At 51.0% G+C, this 25712-nt stretch overlaps 9 protein-coding genes across 9 annotated transcripts; 5 read left to right on the forward strand and 4 right to left on the reverse strand.

Annotated features, from left to right (window-relative positions):
* Window positions 1-79: 79 nt before the first annotated feature.
* Window positions 80-1393, forward strand: T069G_06709 (uncharacterized protein; the record flags this gene model as incomplete). The annotated part of the gene is made up of 1 exon (XM_056173919.1): window positions 80-1393. The coding sequence occupies one exon, from the start codon at window positions 80-82 to the stop codon at window positions 1391-1393; it is 1314 nt and encodes a 437-aa protein (XP_056027498.1).
* Window positions 1394-2204: 811 nt separating this feature from the next.
* On the reverse strand, window positions 2205-4755 carry T069G_06710 (uncharacterized protein; the record flags this gene model as incomplete). Its single annotated transcript, XM_056173920.1, has 2 exons — window positions 2205-4651; window positions 4713-4755. The coding sequence occupies 2 exons, from the start codon at window positions 4753-4755 to the stop codon at window positions 2205-2207; spliced, it is 2490 nt and encodes an 829-aa protein (XP_056027499.1).
* A 1998-nt stretch (window positions 4756-6753) lies between these two features.
* T069G_06711 (pirin domain-containing protein) lies at window positions 6754-7608 on the forward strand (the record flags this gene model as incomplete). The annotated part of the gene is made up of 1 exon (XM_056173921.1): window positions 6754-7608. The coding sequence occupies one exon, from the start codon at window positions 6754-6756 to the stop codon at window positions 7606-7608; it is 855 nt and encodes a 284-aa protein (XP_056027500.1).
* Window positions 7609-10175: 2567 nt separating this feature from the next.
* T069G_06712 (uncharacterized protein) lies at window positions 10176-13552 on the forward strand (the record flags this gene model as incomplete). The annotated part of the gene is made up of 4 exons (XM_056173922.1): window positions 10176-10229; window positions 10302-10770; window positions 10845-12064; window positions 12119-13552. The coding sequence occupies 4 exons, from the start codon at window positions 10176-10178 to the stop codon at window positions 13550-13552; spliced, it is 3177 nt and encodes a 1058-aa protein (XP_056027501.1).
* Window positions 13553-14213: 661 nt separating this feature from the next.
* On the forward strand, window positions 14214-15082 carry T069G_06713 (hexapeptide repeat of succinyl-transferase domain-containing protein; the record flags this gene model as incomplete). Its single annotated transcript, XM_056173923.1, has 3 exons — window positions 14214-14404; window positions 14524-14646; window positions 14722-15082. The coding sequence occupies 3 exons, from the start codon at window positions 14214-14216 to the stop codon at window positions 15080-15082; spliced, it is 675 nt and encodes a 224-aa protein (XP_056027502.1).
* A 180-nt stretch (window positions 15083-15262) lies between these two features.
* T069G_06714 (sodium:solute symporter family domain-containing protein) lies at window positions 15263-17430 on the reverse strand (the record flags this gene model as incomplete). The annotated part of the gene is made up of 3 exons (XM_056173924.1): window positions 15263-15551; window positions 15612-17272; window positions 17344-17430. 3 exons carry the CDS (start codon window positions 17428-17430, stop codon window positions 15263-15265), a joined length of 2037 nt encoding a protein of 678 aa, XP_056027503.1.
* A 1621-nt stretch (window positions 17431-19051) lies between these two features.
* Window positions 19052-19993, reverse strand: T069G_06715 (uncharacterized protein; the record flags this gene model as incomplete). The annotated part of the gene is made up of 2 exons (XM_056173925.1): window positions 19052-19567; window positions 19619-19993. The coding sequence occupies 2 exons, from the start codon at window positions 19991-19993 to the stop codon at window positions 19052-19054; spliced, it is 891 nt and encodes a 296-aa protein (XP_056027504.1).
* Window positions 19994-21474: 1481 nt separating this feature from the next.
* On the forward strand, window positions 21475-22409 carry T069G_06716 (SUR7/PalI family domain-containing protein; the record flags this gene model as incomplete). Its single annotated transcript, XM_056173926.1, has 3 exons — window positions 21475-21484; window positions 21598-22081; window positions 22175-22409. The coding sequence occupies 3 exons, from the start codon at window positions 21475-21477 to the stop codon at window positions 22407-22409; spliced, it is 729 nt and encodes a 242-aa protein (XP_056027505.1).
* Window positions 22410-23665: 1256 nt separating this feature from the next.
* On the reverse strand, window positions 23666-25668 carry T069G_06717 (protein kinase domain-containing protein; the record flags this gene model as incomplete). The annotated part of the gene is made up of 4 exons (XM_056173927.1): window positions 23666-23823; window positions 23878-24061; window positions 24115-25001; window positions 25050-25668. 4 exons carry the CDS (start codon window positions 25666-25668, stop codon window positions 23666-23668), a joined length of 1848 nt encoding a protein of 615 aa, XP_056027506.1.
* Between the last annotated feature and the right edge of the window lie 44 nt (window positions 25669-25712).

Below are 25712 nucleotides of genomic sequence, written 5' to 3' on the forward strand. Positions count from 1 at the left end.
AAGGAAAAGGAAACCCCAATTGGAGAGAAAACCCTTAGACAAGCATTGAAACCACAAACCCCCAAAAGAAGAGCGTGTCATGGAGCGAACCAGCAAACTCGCCCAGCTCACCCTCGTTTCGAAATATTACCCCGTGGCAAACTACTCGTACCCTCGCAGCGAGGGTTACGCCCGCACTCCCTACAACAGCAGGAGATGCTCGAATGAGTCCGAGGATAAGAGGACGTCGCTTGCCTCTTCGCGGGCAAGTGCAATGGCGAGTCCATGGCCTTTTATGCTGTCGCCGCCGCTGCCGAGCCTAATTGACGACCGCACCGACTCCGAGGCTTCGGCAGACGACGACGATTTCCGGTACCACGCGAATGGGGACGAGCTCTGGGACAGTTTTCTGGAATCTGGACTTTACATTCACGACAACCTCGAGATCAGAGCTGCCGCAATGGCCTCTGTTGCTGCGCCGGAGTGCGTTCCTCCCGTGGTCCCGCAGAAGGACTATCCTGCCTTGATTGCCTCGCCTCATCAGGTGAGGAGACGGCCTCTACCTCAGGAGCAACTCTCTCAGGAGTGCTCGTGGCCGCTCTCTGATAGCCCGCCAAGAAGAAGACCCTCGCCAATATATTCAGTATTCCCCAAGATAGTGGCAATACCGTCCGGCCAATGCTCAAGACAGGGCTCGGCCTCTCAACTCTCCACTGTCTGCTCAACAGACGCTCCTTGTGCTCCTAAAGAAGCTCCTCCTCTCCCCCCAAGGCCTGCTGGATCGCATCCCCGTTCGTCAAGTCCTCATCCAAGGGCCTTCTCTCCCGCCACCTTCATGGTACTCCAACGCCCAAACAGCTCTCACGGCTCACGGCCAAACACCCCCCTGGACTACAACTATCCCCCTCCTCCCTCTCCTCCACCAACCGCACCGCTACCAGCTCTACCGCCACTCTCCTCACGGCCTCCTCACCCATCCACCCTCACACCTCGGTCCTCCAACCTCAGCCACGTCGAGCCTACTCCTACGACCACTCAGACCCTCCGCCCCTATAAATCAACCACGCAACTACGCCCTCCGCCTCCCCCAGAGCCGCTCCCAATCTCCGTCTTCGAATACGATACAGACTCAGACTGTGATGACGATGACGATGAGAGCAGCTCCTCGGGATCACCAACTCTGTCCTTTTTCCGCTTCCACAGACGGAGTCAGAGCCCAAACACGGCCGAGGGCATCCTCGCCCGCCGTCGCGGCTCAGCATCCAAAACCTCCGTCCAGCAATCCTTCGTCGACGCTGCCACCGTCGCAAAGGACCGCCGGCGACGCAAGAGGACAAACACCATGGAGAGTCTACCACTTGTGGGGAAGCAATCCGATGTGCTGAGTAGGATGCTTGGCCGTCGGAGTCGTTAATAAAGCTGCATCTTTTCCTGTTTTCTTTTTTTTTCTTTTTTTTTTTTTATCTCATCTTGTTTTGCATCTCGGCCCAGGGGAAAGGGTCAACTTGAATCACATTCATTTATTCATTCACTTGCTATTCACACACTCTTTTTTTACGAAGCTAGCGGACCTTAGCCACTCATTATGATTTGCTTTCAGACATGACTACTACGCGTTGATTTTACATTGTATTATGGGATTGGAGTTTATCACGGTAGCATAGGAAGGAGTATTAGGTATTTAGGGGAGTTAACAAATGGCCAATGAGGCCTCAATGAGATTCAAATGCATATTATTTTTCACCTGTACAACTTGGTTGTCAAGATCAGAATACCATGAGTGAAACACTGAGAGCATTCCAGAGGCTACGACGGTTGAGATAGCGACACATAAGAGAATGCCACGTCCCAGCTACGGCACACCTATGTTGCCCGGGCACCACAATAAAGAAGGGTTTAGGTTTGAAACATGTTGTCAATGAAACGAAAAGTCTTCAGCCACATCAAACTGGTATCATATTGACATTACATCGTGTGTAGTCTTCCAACCATCTTTAACCACCGTGCATTCCACATTATATACTCATCATTCATATCACCCATCGCATCTCATATACCCCTTCCTGTACATCGTGAATGTCAAACTTCAATAAATCCCAACTCCATCCGCATGCTAATAAGGCCATGCCATCAATACCAAAAAAACAAAAACGCCATGCTCATTTTGTCTGCGCTCTGAACAAAAAGGAAAGGCGGGGAAAAGGGGGGAACATAAAAGCAAATCATTAAACCATAGATCTTGAAGATCTTGGCATCTTTTCCGAGAAATCGACCATGCGTCTAATACTTGCCCGGTTCGCGTCTTTTCCTAAGACGGGGCCAAAGAACCACGAACTCTCATCCCGGGAGTCATCACGTCCAACACCTAGTCGGTTCTCAAGATCACTCCGCCCTCGAACAGATCGAAACGCGGCATCTTGTGTGAGCTCTTCAGCAGAGCAGAGACTGATAATTCCAGCGATCGAGGTGACGGGCCGGGGGAGTAGGAATTGGCGTCGGTGGGGCACCATCAAAGCGAACCCGCCCACATATAAGAAGAGGAATGCCAACAGGACGCCAAAGACTGGCATGCTGGGATACATTCGCACCGTCCTATCAGGAGCCGTTAAAGCCATCAGGAGCCCGCCTCCCAAAATTGGGATGAAAATAAACAGTGTCGCCAGCAGAGATATGCCTGCCACTCTCCAGTGCCCATTTCCCAATGCTCTCCATGTCGCCTGTAGGGGAAGACAGGCCGCGTAGTCTGCCAAAAGCGATCTCTGAGCCGGAGAACCGTCCACATCGTGTAAGTCAGCCCATGGTTGGAGGATGCGCAGTGACTGATCGACGATTTGAAACTGCAAAAAGAGAATCATGCCAGCAAGGGCCGGCACGAAACTGAAGACAAAATCGGCTGGCGAAAAGGCATTGTGGTCAGGCCTTGCACTTAGCATCGGCAAAAAGCCTGATTCTAGCCGGGTCTGCGGCAAGAAAGAAACAACAACTAGAGCTACCAGCAGAACAAAAGTGACTGCTACAGAAAAGATAAGTGGACCATCACGAAGATACAGCGGCAGATATCTTCCAAAAGTGTTGTCGATCAAAAGATGAGGTGTCGCCCCTTTCAAGTCGATTGGCGCATCCTTCTTTCCCGAAATCCCCAAGTCCTGGACAGGCGACGCTCCAATGGTGTACCAAATGCCTCCAGTGGTCGCATCTTCGGCTTTCCAGTACCCCAGTCGATCAAACCATCTCTCGCGCAATTGGCCTTTAAACACTTTGGTGTCCTCGGCAAGGTCATCTCGTCTGTAGCTAGACATGATGTTGCTGCGGTTCAACAGGGGCAAAAGATCTCCGATCGACCGAATGTCCCAGGAAAGGCCTGTCCATTGCACGAGCCAATACACCATTAAATTAACTGTTGCCAGCAACAGAACACCATACAGACCAACAAGCGCCCAAACAACTGGTTGAACAGGAGCCCAAATCCACCTTTCGTGGACAAGAACACACGTGAAAGCTGCGCTTTCTAAGGGGATCGTGAATATAGCCAGCCATGTTGCAACATCAAAAATCTTAAACTGCCATGGCCCAACGAACTGGGGTAGCAAAAAGGTGGTAGGATATAACCTCTGAAATTGAGCCATACATCTGATTCGTGGATTCTCGCTAGCCATCGCAGTAAAAGGCAGAATTCGTAAAGAGGCTATTACGACGTTTTGGGCGTAAATGAAAATAACAGCACCCAACAGCTGTGGCAATATGCGGAACAAAAAGTATTGGCCCGAGTAGATGCTACCGGGATATGGTGTCAAGCCAGAATGCGCGTATGAATACCTGGCTGAGAAGATGAGAGCTGCCATCATAAGGAGAATTAGTATCGCCAAGATTGCCATTGAGAATGCCCTTAGAATCCGCGGCTTGAAGTTGAGGGACTGAAGAGTTCTGCCGTGGGGGTCGAGGTCTTTTTGCATGTTTTTGGAAACAGGAATCCATCGTGATGTACTTGCTCCAGTGGGGTCAAACGAGGCCGTGCTGCGTCGTGGAAGTTGCCCAGGAGTGGGGGGCCCCTTCTGAGGGAGAGGCTCTGGCCGGAGGTCAATATTGTCCCTCGCTAATCGATCCTGATGAATTGGCGATTTGTATGCTGCGGATTCATCAAATCCGCGTAGCGGCTCATACCGCTCGGAATATCCATCAGACGAGCTAGACACGAGATGCGACGGAATCGATATGCTCTGACCGCCTACTAGCGCTTGTAAGGCGTACTGGATGTACGGTGTGTCGTCGATTCCAGGGGTAACTTTGCCCGCTGCCAGAGCCAATTCATCTTTGATGTTAGGCATGCGGGAAGCGTTATCCGCAGCGAACATTGCTAACTGAGCCTCGTCGAAACGTACTATCGGGTCCTCTTCTGGCTCAAGGGCATGGTATCCCGCAGGCTGTGCGGGCGGCTTTGCGTACGAAGAGTCTGACTTGTGTAACTCGGAAGAGCGTGACTTTATTATTCTCAACGGAGCTACTTCTACATCATCAGATGCATCGTTGATTTGCGGGTTGGATCGGCGGTTAGAACGTCGGCTTTTCGAGGAGGCGCGCTTCGATCGTCCGCTTTGGCGTTTTTGGCGTGTCGAAGGAGAGGCTTCGCCGTCGGGGACGGGCTGATATCGACTGCTATTTGACTGCCGCCAGCCTAGATGGGAGAAGGAATGTTAGCGAGTGCACTACAAGTCCATAACGCTGCGCCCACGTACGAGGAGGCTCTGCATGGTCACGATCATTGTCTTGGTAACTCATTCTTGCTGCGCTCGACGCAGGCAAACTGCACTAAAAGAGAGTTTGGCCAATTGCTTGTGCAGGACGCAACGCAAGATACAGGAAAAGATGTACGGTGTGGGATGGGTTATCAGGTGTATGGCTAGTTTTAAAAAATGGCTGGGGGATATCTGACGCAGGAGGGTGTCCCAGCCACCGAAAGATGCATGAAGCGCCGTAGCGCACGGGAAGCTGTCCGATGGGGCCGCATAGGGAGCCTTGCAGGCCGAAACAGCACGACATTGGATGACCCGCAACTAACCTTGAAGATAGACAGCAGAAATAATGTATAGCAGCTACCAAGATAGGTTCCGAGCTTTAACAATAGATTTTGATATGCTTGATTTTCTGTCAATCTGCTCAACGATGATCGCCTCTATCTTGCGTTGTACGAGATCGGGCTTGTCGAGTCGGGATTCGGTAGTGAAGCTCTAGCAAACGGGTGGCGCAGACAGCCGCCGGAGGCCCGCAAAATCGGGCGGCTGGGGGGCAGGGGTCCGGAAAGCTGAAGCTGACTTGGAAGTTTGAAGCGCCAATGAAGGCTTTGGACGAGCAGATGAGGATAGAATAGGATAGGATAGGATAGAATAGCACTGGATATAATGCCTGGGATAACGAGCATAAATTTGTGAGACAGAGGAGATTCGCTGATTTAAGCAGGGCAGCACAACTGCATCTGGCGGGGGGCTCTTGCCAACGCATTCACTTTACTCAGCTGGCGATGAGCTGGCTGTGGTCCACTTTAAGATGGTATCAGGCCAATCATGAACAAGCTACTTGGAAATGGCTGTCTCATTGGGTGCGTGGGGGTTGGATCACGTGAACTTGCACAGAGCACTCTGTAATCATTGTTGAATATCACCAGTAACAGTTGCGGTCACTTGCAAGGTGGAACATGCTGAAGATAGTGGAGATGCAGCGTATAAGGCCAAAATGAGCGTACATATCCAATCTCGGTAAAGTAAACAATCAAAAAGTGTTTGTGCGCCCATATTCTGGCATAGTCAAGTGCTGTGAGGACTGATCATTGTGACCCTCAATGGCAAGTATCTTCTCTGTTCTATGTAGCACCATCATTAGACCTGTTTTATATCCTAAAATCTCACTATACGATACCTAGTGAGTGTTATAGAAGTCGCAAACCAATTCTCTTAGATGAATCCACCCGAACCATCTCTGCCAAGCGGAAACGCGTATCTCAACTTCTTCGATGCAGGGTATGTTGTGTGCATCGTCTCAAAGCCTGTATTACGTACTCCACCGCTCTCCCAATGAGCGACCGGTAAACCACTTAGTAAGCTCCCGTCGAGCGACAAGCAAAAGCGGAGCATCTCCGTACCTTGGCGATCTTAGCAGTACCGAAGAACAAGGTCGGATCTACCAATTGCGACGGCTCCAGTCTTTAATTTCCAATCAATTGTTTTACAAGTTCTTGAAACATGTTCGGCAACATGGACGGTACAATTTCGTCCAATGTTGTGTCTCATTGACCAATTTTTTCTCCAGAGTAGACAAATACAACCGGCCAAGCCATTAGAAAGGCTAGTGTAATCCTTTGTTGATGAATTTTAGCGCGCTGTGATTTGCTTACCTGCTGAGCAAAGCTTTAGTAATGAGGCAAATGACGAAACTTTAACACAGGCGGTATTGATTGATACAACTTTCCTATTGTGTCAGCTTTAGAAATTTATCGCCAATATGCTACGTATATCTTGGAGCGTTCTTTTCGAACCTTTTTCATTCTGGAGAATTCTGTAGTTTTCGTTCCCCATTGAATATCCAGCATAAATGAGTCGCTTCTCGCTGCTCTTTGCAATTCTTGTTGCTTCAATTTCCACACTCATCTACATCTTACCTGTTGAGCAATACACCTCAGCATACTACAAAGTCATAACCATATTCACCAGCAACAACATCGCTACACCAGATATAAACACACCAACCACATCTTCCGGCACACCTACACCCGGAAACGCCACAATGTCAATTCTCCGACAGGCCAAGATCATCCCTCATCTATCTTCGAGCAGGGGTCACAACAACCTAGGATGGCTGGACACTTATCACAGCTTTTCCTTTGCCGATTGGCACGATCCCAGATACACTCACTTTGGAGCCCTACGAGTCTTGAATGAAGATAGAGTGAAGCCCAACACGGGATTCCCCACTCACCCTCACCGGGACTTTGAAATCTTCAGCTACATCTTATCCGGAGAGTTGACGCATCGTGATTCTATGCTCACCAAGGGCAAGGAGGGTGGTCAATCCGATAAATTCTTCCGGATGCACCGTGGAGACGTGCAATTCACTACAGGCGGCACGGGTATAGCCCACTCTGAATTCAACGAGCACAACAAGGACACGGTCCACTTTCTTCAGATCTGGGCTATCCCGTGGAAGAGGGGCCTAACTCCTCGATATCACACTCGCAATTTCCCGGAGGAGGCCAAGCGAGAGGGCTTTGTAAAGATCCTCAGCCCGCTCAAGGCTGGCGAGGATGCTACCTTTCAAGAGGAAGCGGAAGCAGAGCCTACCATCCCAGAAACAATCCCCATTCACGCAGATCTCGTCATGGGCGCTGGCATCATCGCACCGGACGGCAAGTTTGAGTGGACAGTTGGAGGCGGCGCAGGCCAAAAGACACAGCGCAAGGTCTATATCCACCTGCCAATGCTAAAGGGCGGAAAGGCCAAGATCCGGCTCGATGGGCGAGAGGACGCAGAGCTTTCCGAGGGAGACGGCGCATTTGTCGATGGAGTTCAGATTGGAGACAAGTTAATAGTGGAGAGCATTGGAGAGGCCGAAGCCGAGGTGGTTGTGCTTGACACGGCTTGAGCAGCCACGTATGCCGGTTGTGTTGTTATAAGAGAATCTTGATCGTACTGTACATAGCATTTACTATAGACCAATTTAGCATGACACATTGGAAATAAAAGGCCCGTATGAGTCAAACCAAAAAGCGGCAGAGAGAAGGCTAATAAATTGCGTGTTGTTCAAAGAGGCAACGGCCGAGCAGAAGCACTGCGTGGGCCCCTCCGAGTTTGGGCGTGAACAGTTTTTCCATGCCAGGGTCCCCTGTCTACTAGATCCGGTGGTGTGCCTTGGCGACGCAGGCACACAGACTCGGCAGGTTGATGGATGCGCGCCTGTTGAGGCGCAATTTTGTTTTGCATGCAGCTGTAAGGGGACCGTTTGAGTGAATTGTCGACTGTTGATGTCGTTGATGCTGATGCCGATGCCGATGTTGATGCTACCATGGAGTACCTGGTAGCTTCATACTTCAAGGCCCCATTGTAGTCGTAGTTTACTGTAGATAACCGAGCATTGACTCGTGACGTAAAGAAGCAGCGAGAGAAACAGGATCAAGAGCAGCTACGGGCTTCTCCGTATGTCTTTAGTCCCTTATGCATAATAGCACCTTGATCGTCCTAAGGAGATGACACGCTGCTTTTGGCGTGGCGCCATCATGTCACCGGCAAGATAAGGTACGATACGAGTGCTTGTATGCTTGTACACAGCCTTAGTAATAAACCTGGGGCGAAAAAAACGGTTCCTCTTCTGGCTCAACGTTACTTGTGCCCTCGCTCTTCGTCTCAAAGGCTGGGAAATACAATACTCCGCTTCACTCGGATTCGGACCTCCGCCTACCAACAGCAACGCCCAAAGTAGAAGTGGCCGATTGAAATGAAGCCCACTTCCAAAGTACCATGCGTGAACGGCAATACTCTGACGGCTGTATTGTATCCATGCTTGAAACTTACTCGCATGCCCTGGGCACATACTCGGACACTGCTGTATTCGTACAGCTTCTGCAAGGCTGAGGCAACGCACGCACGCAAGGGAATGAGATTTTGGGCAATCGCTGCAGTCTGAGGCGCAGAATCTTCCCTCTGCCGCCCCCCGCACACGTGGGCGTGGGAGCGTGTGCTCATGATAGGAAAATTCCACGACAATCCGGCTGAAATCCGAACTCAGGTTGCCCCTGTCCGAGAGATCTAAGCGCCTTGGTCTTTTCAGGTACGCGTTCCTCAAGGACGGCTCAGCGTCCCTCGTAATTGGACAGCTGGGCTTTAGCCCTACGAAGAAAAACATTTCATGGCGGGCAGAAACTGCCACTAAGAGGACCAAGACCGGTCTACTGATGCGCCACGCGCTAAACAAAAGGCTTGCCAATGCAGGGGTCCCGGACACGACACATGCAAACGAGGACAGGCAACTTTCCAACACGGTGATTCGCCATCGTACGTCGCCATGGGGGGCCATCCATGTCTCGATCCTTCGCTGTTTTCACCAACGCGGGAGGCTAATAGGCGAGACGAACCTCATACCATTCATGTCGCATTTGCTGGGCTTTCGGTCCTGGAAAGAGGAGCCATGAGCATCGACGACATGTTGCCTTGATGATTAATGATGGCTGGCCAAAGGCTGTCAACATGGATTCTGCTTCGTGAACTGGGCATTTGATGAATCAACATATACCGTTTAGGTATGTCATGGAAAAGCTCAGCTTTCAGCTACTCGCAAACTCGGGCTATTTTTTGCCGCTCTAATCACGACTAGTTCTACAAGCGGCCAATCAAGCTGACAACTGACATCAGGTCGTCTGCTGCTAGTTCCAGTAGTAATATCTGTACCGGTACATTCGTGCTTGTACCTGTTGTTGGTCGTGAGCCCAACCGTCCGTAGCACTCGGTTATGGGCTCGTGCGGGAAAAGACCGCAACTCCAAGTCTCTGTACACGGATACAGCGGGAATACGCAGTCTAGACAGTCAAATCTCGGCCGGGAACCCTAGATTTGACCAATGGTGGCTTGAGGCCGTTTCTCCGGTGCTAGAAAACACTATGCCTGTTCCTGGATTCTGCAGCGTTGGTGATTTTGCCCATGTGTGTGCTCATCTGCCCACCCTCTGGTCCGAGTGGAAAGGCCATGTATGGACAAATTAGGCTTCACGGATCCGTTCTTCCGTCATAGCTTACTCTGGAGAGATTGGCCAAGACCAAACGCGCATATGAGCCCAGTCCCGCGGCGCAATCAGATGGGCTTAGTGAGGTGAGGCCCCAGGGGAGGCCGAGAAAGGAAATGGCCGAGTCCACGATGGATGCACTTTGGGGGTAGGCTGGACTGTTAGTTTACAGTAGGCTCCGAGCAAGCGTGAGCAACTAAAATGCGAATGGGTGGCTTGCCACCGTTGCCTGCTCTCTCTTCTTTTCTTCTTCTTTTCTGTTCTCTTTATCAACTCTAGCTCTGTTAACTTCAGAGACGGCTCGGTTCCTAGGCCAAGTTGCAGACGGTTTCGTTTGCGTCCTTTCGTTGATCTCAGAATCATCACACTCATTCACTTCCTGGCTTCGGCCACCTTACAGTCTTTCTCTAGTATAATCTGGACAGTCAGTCATTAAAATGGTTTCTGCTCGTGCTGGTGTTGCGGCCGTTGGCCTCCTGAACGGTTACTGGGTATGTTGCCATAGTTGTCTCCTTTAGTCCCCCCTTCAACTGTTGAACACGCTGCTCACAACTAATGTTTAGGGACAACATAGCACTCCCGGTGGCCTTAGGACACACTGCGATGCTGGTGTTGATTCCGTCACCCTTGGTTTTGTTAACAGCGCCCCTGATTCCTCTGGATATCCCGGCATCAACTTCGGACCCAACTGTTGGGCAGATTCATACCCTGACCCCAAAACTGGCTTGCCCACAAAGCTCTACAGCCACTGCATGACTCTCCAGCAAGATATTCCTTACTGCAGATCCAAAGGTGTCAAGATCATTCTCAGTATCGGAGGAGTGTACGACCCTGTCCTTGACAACTACAAGGTTACAGACAACACCACGGCTACCAACTTTGCCACCTTCCTTTACAATGCTTTTGGTCCTTACAACTCAAGCTGGACGGGCCCTCGCCCCTTTGATGCCAGTCCCATCGACCACACCGCCGTTGATGGTTTTGATTTCGATCTTGAGCCTCCCCCAACCAGCGCTCTCAGCCCTGCCTGGTGTAAGTTCTCCCCCCTTTCTCTCTTGAAATCTGCTTCTATGGGCGTTGAGCGCTAAAACTTTGTCTCAAAATAGCAATGGCACCTTACATCAAGATGGTTGAGATATTCCGTGCTCTTAACCCGTCTCTGATTATGACTGCTGCCCCCCAGTGCCCTACCAATCCTCAATACTTTGCCATGAAGGATTTGATCCAAAACGCCGCCTTTGACAAGCTTTTCATCCAGTTTTACAACAACCCGGCCTGTGATGCCATTGCTGGAAACTCCCCCGGCGATGCTTTCAACTACAACGACTGGGAGACCATTGTTGCCAATAGCGCAAAGAGCAAGTCGGCTAAGCTGTACATTGGTCTTCAGGGTCAACCCACGCCCCTTGGATCAACCGAGTCTGGCTACATTGACCCCATTGCTGTTAAGAACCTGGTTTGCCAATACAAGGACAAGGCGCACTTTGGTGGTCTTTCGGTGTGGGATCTGTCTCAGGGTCTGTCCAACACTGTCAACGGAACGTCGTTTAACCAGTGGGCTCTTGAGGCGCTGCAGGTCGGATGCAACCCCTTCCCTCCTGCAACTACCTCGGCAACTACTGTTTCTAGCACAACGACTTCCAAGGCGTCTTCTACGACCTCCAAGGCTTCGTCAACTACCACAACCAAGGCTTCATCGACGACTTCCAAGGCGTCTACCACGTCCAAGGCTTCATCGACAACCTCTAAGGCTTCGACAACCTCCAAGGCATCCACGACCTCCAAGGCTTCTACCACCTCAAAGGCATCGACCACTTCCAAGGCGTCGACAACTTCTAAGGCCTCAACTACTTCAAAAGCCTCTACCACTTCCAAGGCAAGCACTACTTCTAAGGCTTCGACAACTTCCAAGGCTTCAACTACCTCTAAGGCAAGCACTACTTCTAAAGTAAGCTCTACCTCCAAGGCTTCGACTACCTCCAAGGCGTCAACCACTTCTAAGGCTTCGACTACCTCCAAGGCGTCAACTACTTCTAAGGCTTCGACAACTTCTAAGGCGTCAACCACCTCCAAGGCTTCAAGCACTTCCAAGGCATCTACCACATCTAAGGCTTCAACAACTTCCAAGGCGTCCACGACCTCAAAGGCATCTACAACCTCAAAGGCCTCGACCACTTCCAAAGCCTCTACCACTTCCAAGGTGTCCACAACCTCCAAGGCAAGCTCTACTTCCAAGGCCTCTTCAACTTCTAAGGCGTCGACGACCTCAAAGGCTTCTACCACCTCAAAGGCGTCGACCACCTCAAAGGCCAGCACCACTTCCAAAGTGAGCTCCACCTCGAAGGCGTCCACGACCTCGAAGGCTTCTTCTACTTCTAAGGTATCTTCTACTTCCAAGGTGTCTTCGACCTCCAAGGCCTCGTCAACTTCCAAAGCTTCTTCTACTTCTAAGGTCTCTTCCACTTCCAAAGCGTCTTCGACTTCCAAAGCTTCTTCCACCTCTAAGGCGTCCTCTACTTCTAAGTTGAGCACTACTTCTAAGGTGTCCACCACGTCGAAGGTGTCTACTACCTCCAAGGCCAGCACCACCTCCAAGGCTAGCACTACCGTGAAGCCTAGCACTACTTCCAAGGCGAGCACCACTTCCAAGGCGAGCACCACGTCCAAGGCGAGCTCTACCGTGAAGCCTAGCACTACCTCGAAAGTAAGCTCTACCTCCAAGGCCAGCTCTACTTCCAAGGCCAGCACCACCTCCAAGGCGTCCACAACTGCAAAGCCAAGCACCACGTCCAAGCCCACTACTTCTACGAAGCCCACCACTTCGTCTAAGCCTACTACTTCGTCTAAGCCCACCACTTCTGCCAAGCCTACGACCTCTACCACATCTGTAAAGGCGTCGACTTCCAGCAAGCCTACCGTGTCGGCTTCCAGCACGAACGTGGGTAGAGGTGTGACCAGCTCAACTGTCAGCTCCACCTCTTCCAGCGTCCTGTACCCTACGACAACAAGCAAGTGGTCCAACTCGACGATTTCTCGTGGCTCGGCGTCAACTACTCCTGCTGGCTCTGCGACTGTCTCCCTCACGACCAGCGTTGTTTACACCACCTCCGTGCACACCGTTACCAAGTGCCCGTCCTACGTCACCGACTGCCCAGCCGGAGGCTATGTGACCACGGAGACTATTGCTCTGTACACTACCGTCTGCCCCGTCAGCGAGGCAACCCAGACTGCTGCGCCTGCGACCACGGCGCCTGCGACCACGGAGGCTTCCCAGCCTTGGACCACCAGCACTGTGTACACGACCAGAGTCTACACCATCACATCTTGTGCTCCTGACGTTCCCAACTGCCCGGCGAACCAGGTTACGACCGAGACGATTCCCTTGTACACCACTGTGTGCCCCGTGACGGCGGCAGCTACCAGCACCCCCGTTGGACCTGCTAGTGTCGAGTTCCCTCAGAACACGGACGTTGGACAGCCTTCTGCCGGTGCTCCCGTCGTTGAGGCTGCCTACCCCACCGCCTCCAGCATTCAGACCATTGTCAAGCCTGTCACCTCCGTCGGAGTGCCCCAAGGTCCTTATGGTGGAAGCAGTGTTGTCACCAGCTCCCCAAGCCAGCCAACCAACCCTGCGGGTTCTCCCAGCTACCCCAGCGGCGGTCCCGGCAATGCCTCGCCTTCTGGAAGCTGGAGCGGCGTGCCCGTTGGTCCTTCTACGATCCCTAGCATCCCTGGAGCAAACGGTGCCTCTGTGATGAGTGCTAGCTTGATTGGTATGGCCATCGTTTTGGCTGCACAGGTTCTTGTTCTGTAGAATATAGACGTGTTCGATTTGTGTTTTACGGATGGACTCTCCCAAGAGAGCCATTATTTCTTTTTCTTAAAATACTTGTTCTTCTGAGACCCTTAATGACGGGTTGACGAGGAGCCTTTTATCATTATATTTTTCTTTTTTTATGTCGATACGGTCTGGATATGTGTAGGACTTGCTGTATACCTTAGCTTATGACGATGATTTTACAGGCCATTAACGGAGCGCATTCCGGTTTCAATATGTTATATATTTTTCATCCTGAAAGCTGGCTTTATAAGTGACTAGGCATACTCCGTAGTTAATTGCACTGTATCGCGGTGTTATACTTGAGATTGTTTGTAGTGGAAATGTTGCAATTTTGCTGAGAGAGTTGACAACCTGGTTGGCTGTGCGTTTAGCCAAGTTGTCGTTCTTTCATAGCCACAATGAATACGAACAAAGGCCCACTTCGACTAGGTTAATTATGCCAGATCAGATTTGAGACAATCTATTGCCTGATTTCCCCCGCACTATTCTCAGCCGCCTATTCACTCAGTCACTGACTCACTCACTCTATCTTGCAACCATTTCAGAAACTAACAAACCCCCGCCCATCTATACACTTTTTGACCTTTCTAGTATATAGTAAAACATAGAATAACACAACATACACTCAATTATAATGGCAGCTCGGTCCCCCGACGGAACGCCCATTGACCTGGCAGAAAACAGACGCCGAATGGCCCGCGGCGAGCTCTACTGGGCCTTTACGCCAGATCTCATCCAGGACAGAAAGCAGTGCGCCAGGGCGTGCAGGAGGCTGAACACGGCTGAGGAGGTTACTAGGCGAGAACTCGTCGAGATTTGGAAGGAGTATGTTTTTTTATGCATATACCTGTTTCAAAGACCGGGCTTTCACCCATGGTTTTTTGAGTTTACGTGGATGAAAGGTTCTTCTTACTGATGGTTCTTCTTTTTATTTTTTTTTATAGGATTGCTAGAGATGAAGAGCCACTGCCGCCAAAAGCTGCTAGTGAAGAAGAAGATGATGCCTTGCTGGAGGATTATCCATGGGTTGAAGGACCGCTGAAGACAGACTACGGATACAACATCAAGTACGTCCCCTTTTACCATGGAACAACCCAAACCAAATCCATCCATACACAAACTACCCTATTAACACCTCTTAGACTCGGAAAAAACGTCTTCGTCAACTCAAACAGCACCTGGATCGACACCTGCCCCATCACCATCGGTGCCCGCACCCTCATCGGCCCCAACTGCAGCTTCTACTCCGGCACGCACCCACTAGACCACCGCGTCCGCAACGGCACGCGCGGGCCCGAGTCCGGAAAGCCCATCCACGTCGGCGAGGACTGCTGGTTCGGCGGCGGCGTGACGGTCCTGCCGGGGGTGACGATTGGTAAGGGGGCGGTGATTGGGGCGGGGAGTGTCGTGACGAAGGATGTTCCTGAGGGTGTTGTTGTGGCGGGGAATCCGGCGAGGGTGTTGAGGAAGACGATTGAGGAGACGGAAAATGGGGCTGTTTGAATGAAGGGTGTATAAGAGGCGTGGTGGTGGTGGTGGTGGTGGTGAGGCTGTGGATAGAGCATAGAGTTGCGTTAGACATCTCTGATAGAATATACAATATTTTTTGTTTATTAGCGAGTTATAACTCAAATCGTGACAAGAAAAAGTCCCCCAGCCTGTACCAAGACCTGAATTCTTCCCTTATGGAATTGACCCCTCCCTCATATCCTCTTTTTCAGGCGTCATATCTCCGCTCGTTTCACCCTCAATAGCCATCGTGACCACAGGTGGTGCCTTGCCAGTGACAATTCCAGTGAGCACTCTAACCAATGTTGCCCTGCTCTCCCATATCGGGTACAATCCAACACAGATAAACGAACAGAAGATCCAAATGATACCAACAGTCACCCAGCCGGTGAAGAAGGGCTTGGAGAAGATATACCCGGTGCCATACATGGGCATTGGCCAAAGAACGAGGAACGCAAGTGCCCTGTTTCGCATGTTAGTGACATAATTCCTTGGAACGGGTATCTAAATGACTCAAACTTACATAAAGACAGTGACAAAGCAGGCAATCTTGAATGCCTTGTTAAGCTTTCGGCGCTCTTCCTCAGATTCCGTACGCTCCTGGTTTCTTTCCAGCTGTCGTTGTGCTTCACTGTCAAGCCCTGACGCCTGAATCATGTCGTGGTCATCCACCTTTCGAATCTCCATCATGGACTGCCAGTTGTACTTGTCAAAGCCGAAAATGAGACAAAATAGGGGCACAAGAACAACAGGCGCCAGCAGCGCAACCACGTTGCCAGCCAACATCGGATCGTTCGAGCCCGTGCAGTCGACATCCAACTTGCCGCACTTCTTCTTGGCAGTGACGAGCCAGGCAACAATGGCGCAGATTGTGCCCAAGATGGGTGAGAAAATCGCTGCCCAGCGGTTTTGGCCGTTCCACAGCAGTGTCAATGTGGCCGGGATCACAGCAGCTGAGATTAACACGCCCATGAGCAGATAGAGGTAGCCCATGGAGATGCCGTTATACCATAAGCCAGTGGAGATGCAGCAGACGACGAGCATATAGGCGACCATGGAAATATGAGACATCCATACGAGGCTCTTGCTGCTGGCACTAGGGCGGATATAAGTCCTGTAAATGTCGTATGTGAAGATGGTGGATGTTGCTACCAGCTCAGCACTAAAGGCTGATGTGACGGCCAAGAACAGCATAATGAGAGTAGCAATGGCGCCACCTTTGCCCATGAGGGCTACGGCGGCGTAAGGAAGAGCCAAACCAGCAGAAACTTGCGAATCCGTGAGGCGGTTAGGGTACGTCGGGAATTGAGGGCTAGACTCGAGGGCAAGCGCCGCAAGGCCGAGAGTGGTGGCTGTCAACCACGGAATAGCAAACCATGCCGCACCGCCCATGATGTATCCCGGCAAAGCATGAATCGGGCTTGCTGCAATACTCTTGTTGTAGTAGCCGTTATCCAAGAACACAGTGCCAAAGTTTCCAACGATGTTGATGACGAAGAAGATGGCACCACCCTGAGATTTCATGGTGAGATAGCTACCGTCGCGGTTGCCAGAGACGGGGTGGGCCTGGGCAGCTTTGACGAGGAGATCGTATACGGCTGCCGGGCTGCCGAGCACATCTGAGGTGGCGTAGGTCTTGAGAGCAAAGATCATGATGATAATGAGCACTGCAAACGTATGGATGTAGTCGGTGATGAAGGTCGCCTTGAGACCACCAGACACAGTATACGCCACGACGGGGATGGGAATGAGAAAGATGGCTGCTACGGCATGCATCCCAGTCAATGCATTTACAGTTGCTGCTCCTCCCGTGATTAACATGAGTGAAACCAACATGTTGGTCATGAGGCCGAAGACGATGAAGGTGAAGTGTGCTGCCATGCCATATCTTGCCTTGATGACTTCCAGGAACGTATGCGCATTTGGTGCTCGCTTCTTGAGCGTGATGGCTATCGTAGCAAATAGCAAGATCTGAACAGTAGCTCCAGAGGCATACCAGAAGGGACCAGAGACGCCATATCGGTAACACACGCCTGAACTCTGTAATAGAGTCGCGGCCCAGGTCCAGGACGAGACGACAGCTGAGGCCACTAAACCAGATTTGACGGTACGGCCAGCAGTGTTGAACATTTCAGACGTCTGAACTTCATTGTTGAACCGTTTAAGAATGTGAGTAACGGTGATCTATCACAAGGCATGTTAGGAGATGCTGTTTCAGTGTTCATTGAAGGAGGTAAGTCTCAGTCAGAACTCACCATAAAGATGGCAAATGCAAAACCAAGGCCAAGGACAATGCCATAGCCATAGGCTTGGCTCAGCGGGGTGGAACTTGAGTCAGACATGATTCTGCCCAGGATTTGATGCTTCACCAAGAAGGCTGCCTAGGACGTTGCATTCAAGATGTCTCCTTATGCCGGTAAGCTGTCCAAATCCGGAGACAGAGGGAGAGAATACGTGGATATGTAGCATCTTGCACAACCTATTATCTAGATGCTTTTCATTCAATCATGGCTCTCGTAGATTCGGCCGATTCCGGTACAAAGCCTTGCCAGGACCAATAATCTCTTGCTTGGACATGATTAAACCCCCAACTCCCACTTGGTGATTTTCCATCTTGTAGATTGCGATTTCTCGCTAAGGAGATACAGTACGATAAGAATGAAGGAATCTATTGCATCAGTCACAGGAAAAGCGAGAGCGGCCTTGCGACGATGAATTGCGACATTTTGACACATTAAGCTTGTGTTCTGAGGCTACTGTATCGTAGGGCTGCCGATCGGCAGTGAAGCGTATCAAAGACACAGCTTCTGGGGTAGCGCTGACAGTTGCAGGGGAGCTGATAATGGATAATAGGATCGTGGCGATGGCAAAAGCAAATACAGGCTAAACAGCCAAAATGATTGCAGAGTGTTGCTTATCGGCCGCGCCCTTTGGTGAAGTGAAGATCTGGTTGGCTCAGGAATGTGAGGATATAGTAATGACAGCTTAGTGGTCGAGATAAGGTCGAGATAGGAGATCCTTGACAGCTGCTATAGATAGGTGCCGCACCCCCCGCAAAATTACCCCATGCCCTAGGACTAGGGAATGGCACAAACCGCGGAGAAGGCCTGCCAAAGAGCCGGGGATGGATGAAATGGCAGAGATAAGATACAATGTCAACGCATGGAGAGATAACAGTCATCAGACAATTAATCGCTTCACTTTCCCTATCTTTGGAGATATACTTGTAAGATGTAGCGATTAGAAGATGTGGTACGGAAGATTACTGTACTTCGCAGTAGCAATAAGTCATAGCAGAGATGGATAAGAGACAGCTCCACTCAGCTCACCCGGATATGGGAGATAAGCAGCATGATAGTATTAGAAGACAGCACCAGCAAACGGAAACGTCGATTGGTGATACACACGACTAACCATCTCGGATGATACCGGCCAGCTCTTCTTCGTTATCGGCTTCACACATTATGCGACACTGATAAGGCAATGAGGTGAAGACAACAGTCAAGGGAGATTCGTGAGATCTCAAGTAATTCCATAGGCTAATGTCATTGTCTTCTCCTCGGACAGATTACGATTACACGTAATATCGTTTCATGATGTTAATGACACTGGACATCATCTGCCGCCGGCCAACATCTGCCGCCGGCTATCTCGATCTTTGTCTCCCCATGCGAGATGCGATTGTGGGGGTAGTAGAGTAGAGTTGAAGGCATCACATGCCCATTTGTTGTTTGTTGGAGGAGGCTTCCTCTTCCCAGAGCATATGATTGGTGATAACAAACCCTGGGATCATTACGGCCATTGCGCCGTGATCAGCTATCTCGTCTTCTGTCGATCTCGGAGAATGTAGGAACGACCCTCTAGGAGATGGTATGGATTGATAGGAGAGTATATGCAGCTCTCTTTCGCGCTGATTCTCGCTCTGCTCTCCTGAGCCTGCTACTTGCCAATAGCTCAAACGTGTCACCGTCCCAGGTCGACACCTCGTCTTGACACATCCATCAACCCTTCTTCAAAGATACTGGCCCAGCGCTGTGCCAAGTCTGATATATCAAACGACATGCCTTGAGCAGCACTACCGAGCTCGGCCACAACAGACGTCGCCAGCTTTCCTTCGAGGCCACAGGGGACGAACCGAGCCCACGGATTGACATCCTCGCCACCCTTTACGGAGACATCGATGTTGATGGCAGTGCCCAAAGCTGTGACGTACCGCCGATGGTGGACCCCAAGAGCTGCAATCTTGCGCGGCTGGCCCGACGAGGCCCGAACCCAGACTCCAGGCTCATCACGGTTGGTATAAGTTTCGATGTCAAACATGTCCAAGAGAAATTGCTGTGTGGTCGCCTCAAGATGACTGGCAAACGTGGAGACACTATATTTGGGATAGAGAGAAGAATGCATGTCTAGCACTGGCCAAAGGACAAGCTGGCCGGGGCCATGATATGTGGTGAGGCCCCCGCGGTTGGTCTTTTTCACCTGAGGATGAAAGAGCATTTTGATGGGCTGGGGATACCGCAAAAGATGGACGTCTAAAGGCCGCTCTAGATGCGCTTTCTGATCTTGAGTGAGATCATCCTGTCGACGTCCCAGCGTGAAAGTTGGCGTAGATTCAAATGATATAAGACGAGGCCGTGGACACTCATGCTCTGTCCTCGACTTCTCCGGGAGACCCTTCCAGGTCAAAAAGGCACCCCGATGCCGTTCCTGGGCATCTTCGGCAGATTCATAGCTCGTCAGGCCAGTAGAGTCATCCTCCGTGAGATGCTGGTGCTCCAGTAGAGTTCCCCTCGAAGTCGTCGTCTCCCACCATCGACTCTCTACTGACAGCGTCGCCTTTTGCACCAAGTGCCGTCTCGATAATGCCGCTGCCCTCACAAGTTGCAGGCGGGGCACGTGCCACATCTTGTGACCTGGATTGAGTGCCTCCTAGCAGTTAAAAGCAGCAGCCGTAAGGGGGAATAAAGAAGGTTGACCAAAGGCGTTGATGCAGCAGTGCCTATTAGCCGCAGGTATGGACATGCTAACGTTAGTCGATATTCGGCGGTACAGAGAGGCGAAATCTTGTAGCGCCCGAGAGACGCTAAAAGCGAGGTTGTGGATGCTGCTGACGTGACGCTGCCGGCGAACTTGGTGACGACTCCAAGCAGCCAAAATGAAGGGCTTCAGCTATCGATGCCTTCTTTCCTCCGCCCTGGCTGATCATGTGAATACTAATCCGAGTCTATCGGTTCGGCACACCACATTCTAACGCCTCATCCATTGCCTGGCCAAGCAGCCAAGTACGCATCACCGGCTTCATGACATCAAATGGCTTGAGAATTCCGCTGTGGAGATGGCCAACAAGGTTTGCGCCAGCGACGGCCGCACCGCCAATTGTGCCATTGAGGTGTGATTTGGAGGATATACACGTACAATGATGGAATGCGCGTGCTCTGTACCTTTGGTTAGTGGCCCTTCATAACCTTGGTACGTTCTCCGTAGTGGCAGTTGAAGGCTTGACTCGTATTGGGCACTTAAGATGCTGACGGATTGCCCGTTTGGCATTGCTGTAGCATCGTTCAAATTCAATTTGAGCTGTACAAAGTCATGGAGGCAGAATTGGGTTCCCCGGTCTCGGCATAAGCATAATCACCAACCAATTGACAGAGCAGAGTGATTGAATCAAATGTCAGGTTTCTTGGCTTCCATCTTCCTCGTTTGCTTGTGTCGTCATCGCCCTGCTCCACGATCCCGCCAGCCAACCAGAGCCGGCGCCAGCCCGCCAAAAGCTTCCTGGCACTAGTATAACCAAGGTAGACTAGCATCGGGAGCTGCAGCAGCGCGATCGCCAAAATGTGTGAATGTGATTGTGGGTGACCTCTCGTTGCGACATCGTCACTCGCTTGTCGTGTAACTTGTACGTAGCCCCAAGCCATTGAAGCCACTTGACAACTTGTAGCCTGTACTTGACATCTGAGCAACGTAACCGTGGACCTGCGTGGCTCAATAACTGCATCATCAAGCCCCGCCACTCCTGCCCCAGTCCTGCCTGCCATGTATCCAGCTTTGCTCTCTTCAGCTTCTACTTCAGCTTCTTTTCTGCCTTTTTCTTATTTTTTCACCACTAGAATTACTCATTATCCAATTACCGACATAATTACTTCGCTCCCCCAACCGCTTCTGCTGGTTTGCGCTCTCGACGAGAGTCTGTTCATGACCCTCTGAATATACCTACCTAGCTGAAGCAGGGTCTCCTGCAGCATCTGTGCCGTCATCGTTCTTACAGTATCCTATTCATTACCATCATTGCCGTCCCTTGGACCGCAGAAGACTTTCGTTGGCGGTGCAATTCCGCCTGTCCGTATCCTCCAACTACTAATTACCAATTGTGAAGTCGACCCAAGATGCCTAAGAGTAGGTTTGATCTCTTATAATATTGTCTAACATCACTACTACCAACATTACCGCCCACTCCGTCCCTCCGTGACGAAAAGCAAGGACCAAGCTAACCCAGAAACCTCCTATAGACGTCATTCTAGGCACTTCCGGCCTCATTCTCCTTTCCACCTCCATCCTGTTCATCTGGTTCATCATCCTCCCTGGCGTCACGCATGATACTCCTTTCAGAAAGACATACTATCTCCGCGCCGACACCAGTGGCATCACCGGCGCCCGAGACATCTCCCAATGGACATACTTCTTCATCTGTGGCCTCAACAATAACGATTGCGGAGATGCTCACCCCGCCATCCCCTTCGGGTTTGCCTGGGACAGCAATGCGCAGAACGTGCCACCGGGACTTGGTGGAAGCCATGGCAGCGACACAACGTCGTTCCATTACTTTTACATGTGGCGATTTGGATGGGTGTTCCTGCTTATGACATTGTTCTTTGAGGTTATGGCCCTATTCACCGCATTCTTGTCCTGCTGTGGCCGCCTAGGTGCTGCGCTTGCCTTTGTTGTCTCTGCCATTGCTCTCTTCTTTTTCACACTCGCCGTAACTATTATAACGTACGTCAAGCCCAAAGTCGTGCATTTCCCCTATCTATGGGTGTCTGTCGGCGTAACCACTTGCAAGATTACTCGCTAACAGCCGTTACACAGGGCTACTTTCGTTGAAGCTCGCAACCGCTTTCACGATGCTGGTCGCTCGGCCCAGATCGGAGCTTACGCCTTTGGGTTTCTCTGGGGTTCATACGCGGCCCTTCTCTTTGCTACCGTCCTGTTCGCCCTCGGCATTCGTTCCGACACTAGCTTTGGGTTGAGACGCCGGCGTAGTGAGAAGGGTTCTCGCGGACGCTCTTACGATGGTCACCGGGTTAAGGAAGACTACTCGTAAACATCACAATAGCGGCTCTTCTTATTATAGTCCACGCAACAGAAACGTAGGAGAAGAAGAGGAAGTGAAGAAAGAAAACGTACTAATACTAATACTGAGACTATCTGATGATGCCAAATGGCTCTAATACGATGAAGGAAATCTCGGCGTTTAATAACACAGAAGGGGGGAGGAGATCCAAGAGATTATTGACACGGCGAACCCCGTCGTGGTCAATATCTGTCTGGGATTTCGATGACGATGATGGCTCTTTGCAAATACCTACACTCGCTGGTAGCACTCAAATATCGTTACATAGGCTTTTGAAATACCAATTACAAGTTTTGAACTCTTATTTGCAGTGCATATGGTCAGGCCTGCATTTCGCCCCGTCTTACAAACATCACCGGCGCAGAGCCAAAAGTCATCAATCGTATACATGGATGATAAATATAATTAATTTGCAACGTTGCCATCGTATTCTTGGCCTTGTGTCTTTCATATGCGTACAAGAAAACTCCCCAAAAAAAAAAAAAATCCTTCCCGCCGTATACACCTAATGCCTGAACATCCCTCCACCCCATATGCCCATCCTCCGTCCCAGTCCAGTCCATCCCCCCGCTTCGCCTACAAGAAAAAAGAAGATATGCATATATATATAGATGAGATATAGATATAGTATGAGATGCATAGAAAAAAGGAGACCGAGAAAGAAAAGAAGAAGACGAAGAGATTTTTTTGCGTCATGATGGAGCGAATCAAACATGAAAAAAGGAAACAAGCTCGAGTATCGTCCGCTTCATTGGTAGTAGCTCCCTTTGATGGTAAAAAACAAAAATCCTCCGTCTAAGAAAAGCCAATGGGCTGAGGTTTGTTGTTGCTGTGATGTGTTGCGTACAAGCAGGCGACTTTTCCGTGGTCGTGACTGGAGGAGAGTGTGAATAGTTTTGCTCTTTTTTTCTTTCTCTTCGTGACCTTTTTGCTTTATTCGTACAAAGAAAGAGTAGCCAGTCATCCTAGCAGTTGATATCTCCTCCATCATCAGTTTTTTTCCCCCTCTTCGCTTTTTGATGCTATTCTGATTCGTGTTGATAACTGCAACCAACTCAGATACCAGCTCCTGTTGGCAAATGTCATAGCGCCGACTCCTTGCATTTTGGTAGGCCGGCCCGATGCGGGTAAATATTTGGCCCGGCAGTGTAATTGAGGCAAACAGATTTCTACTCCATCTCTCGTCGTCTTTTTTTGTAACTCAAAATTATTCGTGTGTCGATAACCTATAGACCGTGGTTGATAACAGGGCTCCCCAACGGGCTAATGCTGTCCAGGGGCGCGGCATGAAGCGCTGGCTTGCTAGGACCGTCGCCGTTGTGCCCTTCCGCATTCTTCTTCAGTACAGACTTGACCCATTCAGCAACCTCGGCATCTTCGGTGCCTGAGCTTAGATCCATGTGTCCCACCGCCTCTGCTACCTTATCTGCGGTCTCACCATCTTCGGCGACTTCAGTAATCGTTTCCGGCTTGGTCAAGGACTGGATCCAAGGATGCTTAAGCAGTAGAGCGTACGTCGGTCGCATCTTGGGAATCTTATGTAGACAGTTCTTGACAAAGTCCTTTGCCATATCCGTGTAACCCTCCTCTGGCATGGCAGGGGGTTCGCCTTCGACGATTGCCTGTAATTATCTAGTCAGCAAGGATTCCCATCATATCAGTCGGTAAAACTTACATTCAGTTGACTGAAAATGGTGGACGAGGCTTCGGGTGGGTATGGGTACTGGCCCATGGCGCACTCAATGATTGTCAGGCCTAAGCTCCAGACATCGCTCTGGACGCTGTAGGTTCCGTCGGTACCGCCTGGCTGTGCCATGGCACCTCCAGATATCCGCTCAGGGGCCATGTAACTCTGGCATCCAATGTTTGTCTTGGCTATACTGGCAACAAGATTGCCGCTGACGCCGAAATCGCAAATTTTGATCTGGCCTCGTGTGTTGGCCAAGATATTTGTTGGCTTTACGTCACGATGGATAATGTTATGCTCGTCTTTCAGTGACTTGAGGCCCATAATGGCTGAGTAGGTAATTTTGCGCAGGACGTTTTCAGGTATGCCTCCGGCGTAGATTTTATCAATGGAACCACCATCCATGTACTCGATGCACATGTAAACTGCGCCCTCTTGAAAGAAGGCTCCGTAAAAGTCGATGATGAATGGAGACACACACTCGTGCAAAATGACCAACTCTTTGAGAATAGTGGTGAATTTGGCGTCATCGAGCTCGAGTCGAATTTCCTTCATCGCCATTACTTTACCGGTCCGACCGTCCAATGCGCTTGCAGCGTCTGTGACCGCCGAGTCCGACTGACTGCGATGGGGATGCGGTGCCAGCTTGGCTCCAGACAAACCCTGTCCAAATCGCGGCGCACTCGGCTTCGCATGTCTGACCTTGTATACGGTTCCGTAGTTGCCCTTTCCGAGCTCATCTATAATTTCCACCTCGTCAAGGGATATGCTGAAGGTCTGGCCATTGGAGAAGTTGACTCCGGTCCGAGTGATCGTAGCAGCACCGTCAAAAGTAATCCAGCCCTTCTCTGTATCGATGTACTTCTTGAAGTCGTCTAGTTGGGATCCCAGCGAGGGCTTGCCGTTGGGAGCGCTAGGCGCACCGTTTCCAGGCATCCCGGCGGAGAAAGAGGGAGCACCGGCCCGGCGCAGTCCACCCGTAGGCATGGGGCTGCCGCTGCCGCCTATATCAGAGAGCTTCATTCCCATACCCATGTTGGCTCTTCTCTCGCTAAGGGAGGGCTTTGGTAGGACAGGTGCCGATCTGGGGTGCGGCACTGCACCGGGACGCTGCATAGTCGGGGGCATGCGGAGGTTAGGGAAGCCGGGCGCCACGGGACCTCCGGGCGAGGGCATCGGTGAGACAGGCGAGCTGCCCGCCGCTGCCATGCCCTTTTGCATTCGCTGCTGATGAAGGGCTCGCGCCTTGGCCATGACACTGTTGTCCATGGCTCCGGCGCCCCCCACGAAAGATGAGGTTGCTTGCGGAGGATGCCTCGCCTTGCCCAAGATTCCCAACGTAGTCGAGTTGGGATTCATATTTCGAGGGTCGGAAAAGGTGTTCAAGGATGGGAGTCGCTTGGGAGAGTCGCCAAGCTCATCGCCGTTGGGCGTGCCAGCCACCGATGAGTCTTCCGAGTATGGAGATGCTTGTAGCGAGAGCTCACGAGTGCCATCGGACACGCTGTCCGGCGTGGCCGGGACAGAGCCGGAACCGCTCATTGTGACAGTTGGAAGAGATATAGCTGCGCGGCTATTGCTCAGAG

The sequence above is a fragment of the Trichoderma breve genome, chromosome 4 (assembly GCF_028502605.1).
Source record: "Trichoderma breve strain T069 chromosome 4, whole genome shotgun sequence".
NCBI lineage: Eukaryota > Fungi > Ascomycota > Sordariomycetes > Hypocreales > Hypocreaceae > Trichoderma > Trichoderma breve.